Genomic DNA, 5,168 nt, shown 5'->3' on the forward strand with positions numbered 1-5,168 from the left:
ATTCATCTCGTAAAAAAAGACAAGATATATGACTTATGATATAATAAAGATAAACCACGTACATTGGTGAAGGATAAACTTACTTGTAACTGTATTATTTTTAGTGGCGCCCTACATTGAGTAAGATGTTCCCGAACAATGAATCTTTCCCAAACCCTAAACCAATGACATGAAACAAGAGAGTTGGATCGTTAAGTATACATATATTACAAGCATAGTCTACTTTACACATGCAATAATGGATCGAAATTACCTTTGGATGATATCTGTCGTATCTTGGTAATCTTGTTGCGGTTTCTTCATTGTATCATAGATTACCAACTTACTTTCAACAAGATTGATGACTATGAGTATTCAGTAAAAGTTGTTCATAGAGACATGAGTCATAGATTAAGGTTAAGTAAAATTAAAGCTGTACACTTGCATATTAACTATATATATATATGACTCACTTGAAGTTGTAGGGGAAGAGTATTTTTCTTTTGTCTTTTTGGTTCACGAAGAACCTCATAAGATTCGTACACATGTCATTGATCTAAATCGCCGAAGGGTTTGGCTCCTTGAAAACAACATAAGGATCAACAAATCCAACAGTATTGTCATTTTTGGATATGAGCTCAGTCATATGGAGCCTACATATAGTGAGTCCATCGACAAGTACGTATGTAAGGATTACTATTATATAGACATGCTAGAGAGTTTAATAAAAACAAAGAAATACTTACAAACAAAAGCAGCTAATGAGCGATTTGTCTAAAGCATCCATGTGGCATAGCCAGTGTAATTCGTCCATCTGGACTAAGATAAGGTCATCACCGTGGAAATAGTGATGGTTTCGAATTCGAACAGAAATCCAATCGACTCCGCCTTTAAAAGCCTCCATGCACCAATTGTTGATTGCAAACATATGTGTACCAAGTACATCTAGGTGCTTGGGGTTCATTAGACTCCTGCCCGGTGCAAAATTTCTCATCCATTCATCAACTATGTCCGCTCGTGGAAACTCCAGCCCAACAGCAATATTTTCAATCATGGGGTATGGGAGACCGCTCTCAATGAAATAATTTTCAAGTGAGTCCATCTCAATGAAATAATTTTCTGGTTGTGCTCTTCCACCCTCTTCCTCAGCTCCCCTTTTGGTAGGAAGAGGTAAGGATTTTTAGGGTTCCGCTTCGCTTCTATTTCCTTTTTTAGTTTTTTCAAAGTGTGCTTTCACATATGAAGCAACCGATGCAATTAGCTCCTTTTCATTCTGCTCATAAGACAACTTTTGACTAGTTGCTTTTTTACCAGAGGGAGCCTAAGCCTGTTTCTTTGTAGGAGGTGGGACCAAAGCCTTTGGTGCTGGGGCAGACCTCTTCTTACTGGCTTGAGGCGGTGGCGGTGGCAGGGATGGTGCGACGCCTGGTGGCATTGGAGACTGTATTCGAGGTAGTGGCGAAGGCGGTGGTGGGGAGGGTGTGGCTTGTGGCAATGTTGGAGACCGTCGTGAAGGAGATGGGGTTGCAGTCGTGTCCTCCAATGCATCTTCACCGCCCACAACACTATGATGCAATGGGGAATGAAGAATTGGACTGAAGTCCCTGCTAGGAAAACAATAAGTGTTGTGAGTAATAAACTCTGTTTTTGAATTCAATATATATATAGGATGTTAGCAAATAAATTGTTTTTGAATCCACGCACCTATGCTGACGATCTTGATCATTAGTACGACAAGGTGGTAGTGGTGAGACTCTAGAAATGATGATGAAGCGCTTACGCCGACAAATGAATGTCTTCTTCGCCTCACCTAGAGTCTTGTCCCCATCTCCCCCTTCAATGTTGAGAGGCACGCTATCACAACCTAGCTCCACCCTATCCACCGAGACATGAGCATAACATTCTGGTATCGGTTGACTATGGATTCTTGGTGTCCTCGTCCGGTTGATAGGGTTTACAACACCTTCGTCTCGGTTCCTTCTAGAACGTGCAGCTCACACCAAGTCATTAGTTCTGTGTGGTCATCCACGGGGAAGCGTACCTTCACATCAGCTTGAACGGTCGGTACTTCCTGTTGACTGTGGATAAGGTATAAAATCCACACATGAAAACACCATCAACCGGCCGAAAATAGTGGAAGAATGGAATAACAAAGGAATATTTTACCACTAAGAGGTTGCACTTGTGCTCTAAGTATTTGGATGTAGGTACACTTACATTTGGGGGAAAATGAGCTCTTGGACCCACCAAGGGCATGTCGGCCAACCTACTATTGGGGTGGTCCAGGTGCTGGCTCAATTCCAGGATCCTAAGGCAACACATTTAAGTCCATCTCGACCCTCAGATCACACTTGTGTTTTTGTTCAAGGGTGAAAGATGGAGGTACAAGGATCCATAGACCCACCAGAAGAACCATACTGAAGATGGACACAAGACACACTCCATGACGGATGGGGACAACAATGTAGCAAGGCTGGTAGGCCCACCTCACCAAATTTCGGTCGGACGACCTGCCATTGGTGGGTCCCACCTGCCAGCTCCACTCCACCGACCTCCAGGACCTTCTAGAAGGCTCAGGGTGGCCCTGCCTCACAAAATATCAGGTCGACCGACCTGTGATGTGGGCCCACTCCACGTCCCCATGATGAACATGTGATGGAAATCCCTAATCGTTGATCATATGGTGGTTCCAAGGTCGGTTTATCCAATGGTGCAAGCTGGAGGTCACACGGATCGTTGACGTGGCGCTGGAGTAGCCCCTACTCCATCTCTCCCCTATAAATACCCCCTTAGAGAGCCTAGTTAAGCATGATGTTTCTTAGGAAGAGCTACTCTTAGCTAAGTATGAGAATAGAGGGAAGAGAGTGAGGAGTTCCCCGAGGAGGAGTCCTAGCTTATCGGGAGTCTTCTTCTAGGAGCGCCTCAGCGGAAGCTTGTCTTCTAGTAAGTCTTCCTCCTAGTTGCCTTTCATCTGAGTACTTCCAGTATTTAACTTCTGTCTTAGTTTATTTTAAGCATACAATCGGCCTACTGACACATTGCTTTGCCTTGTGTGAAGTGCTCGAAACCTTAGCTGGGTCTAGAGTAGTAGAATTAGTCTAGACTAAGTCTGCCCATGTGGACTTCTTGTCGCACCTGAAGAACGTCAGCAGCGAAGCGTGACAGGCCTCTGCTAGACATTAGGAGTTCTCTTCAGTGTGTTGTTAGGCAAGTTGCAATTAATAGTTGGCCTGCATGGCAGCTGCCTAGGGAAGTGTTTCGCTACACCCTTTTCACCTATCGGCCATAGTAGGAAGGGAGTGAACTCTTGGTATACTTAGGATAGCTTAGCCAGAAGCCAAATACTAGAAATACCTCTCCACCCAATCCTAAACCTTTTGATTATCATCCGATGACTCAATTGGTCTAGTTAATCCACTTCTTCTTCCCTGTGGAAAATACGATACCTAGAATACTCCTGGTGAAGTGCTGCATTGACCACCATCTGCTTGCGACAAAACTGTTTGCCACTTCTGTTGTCACACAAGCATTTCCAAGGATTGACAATCCTAGGTAGTGATGCTAAGAAGAGTCAACAAACATTTCTGGCACCGTTGTCAGGGAACGGTAGCTGATCTTACTTAGAACCAAGTCGTCCGAGTTATCCTTCTTTTACCTTTCTTTTCTTTTTATCCTTTCCACTGCATGTTTGCTTAATATTGCATAAATCTAGTGCTTTCTTGGATAGCTCCTAGTCTTTGAGTTGTATTCGGGCATCATGCCTAGTCTAGATAGACAAAAATTTTATTGTTGTCTACCTATTCGGGCTCCTAGTCTAGCTTATGGTAGTCGAATGTTAAACGGGGGCTCATATATCGGCTTTAATAGTCGGTATGATGATATCCTTTGGATGGGCCACGCCATAGGAAAAAGCTAAAGCCTAGATGTACATGCATATCACTCATTTATTTTTAATCTTTATTTTAACCACAACATATTTTTTTAAAATGCATTCATCCTCCACTTTGCATTGCCTTGCATATAAAAATTAAAAAATAATAAGAAAAAATATTTGCCTCTTGTCTTCATCACTCATTATCTTGTCTCTAGTATAATGAATCTTGTTCATCCTATCATGCTCCCTCTTTCTATGGTAGTATGCTTTGGTTTGGTTATACTAATCGCTCGAGTGAGTACCTCCATAGTCTTTTTAAATTAAGCATGGTGCTTAGGTTAAATAGACTATCTTAATCAAACAAGACATGGTGTTAAGTTTGATTATTGAACCAAACATACTTGCATGGAACTTGGTTGCACTTTTGGACTAACCCCTGTAGCAAGAACATTGATATCTCTATGGGTAAGTCATGAGATCATTCATGGAGACAACTTGAGATCCTCATGGTCGAAGACAAGTTTCTTGGCCAAAGAGAACTTCAATGCAACTAAGAAGGAAAAATGCTATGACTCATCATCTTCAAGGAAGGAAGCCCAGCACCAAGAATTAGGATGTCGATTGTCAACCAACCCATCACCAACAAGAAGCCGCTGCCTAAAACCGAGCTAGCGGATGAGTCGATTCGCCATCTAGCGGGAGTAGCTCAGAACATCCCTATCAAGATATGTGATATCCTCGTTCCTGTGGATTTCATAGTTCTTGACATGGAAGCTAACAAGAAGATCCCCCTCATCCTTGGGAGACCATTCCTCTGCACTTCCAAGGCACATATTGATGTTGGAGCCGAAGAAATTCAATTCACCATCAATGGGGCCTTGGAGAAATTCTACTTTAAGCCAAAAGTTGAGCAGTGCTCAATGATCTTGGCTACAGAGTTGGCTACAATTATTGCCCTGACGCACACCAAAAAGAAGGCTAAATCAAAACCACGGGCAAAAAGCCAAGCAAATATGGAAGAGAAAAATAGTGCCTCTGCCCAAGAAGGCTTCTACAGCAGCTAAGGGAGGTCCTGATGAAAGGACCTGAGGCAACTGCTCTTCCATCCAGGTAAATCAAACCAAGGTGAGTTTTCAAACTTTTAAAATTCAGCATTTAATTCTTAGTTTTTCTTAATTCAAAACATTTATCTATCGACCACAGTTGTGCATAATAAAACCTAAATTCAACCTCTGCTTAACATGCTGAGCAAATGGACACCAGGTGGGGCCCAAGGCAAGATCGGCCGACCTGCTCTTAGTGGGTCCACCTGCTT

At 42.7% G+C, this 5,168-nt stretch overlaps 1 protein-coding gene across 1 annotated transcript; it reads left to right on the top strand.

The window, feature by feature from the left end:
- LOC110434765 lies at positions 4,468–4,917 on the top strand. Its single transcript, XM_021459489.1, has one exon. The coding sequence runs from the start codon at positions 4,468–4,470 to the stop codon at positions 4,915–4,917; it is 450 nt and encodes a 149-aa protein (XP_021315164.1).

Source organism: Sorghum bicolor, chromosome 4 (assembly GCF_000003195.3).
Source record: "Sorghum bicolor cultivar BTx623 chromosome 4, Sorghum_bicolor_NCBIv3, whole genome shotgun sequence".
NCBI classification, from domain to species: Eukaryota; Viridiplantae; Streptophyta; class Magnoliopsida; order Poales; family Poaceae; genus Sorghum; species Sorghum bicolor.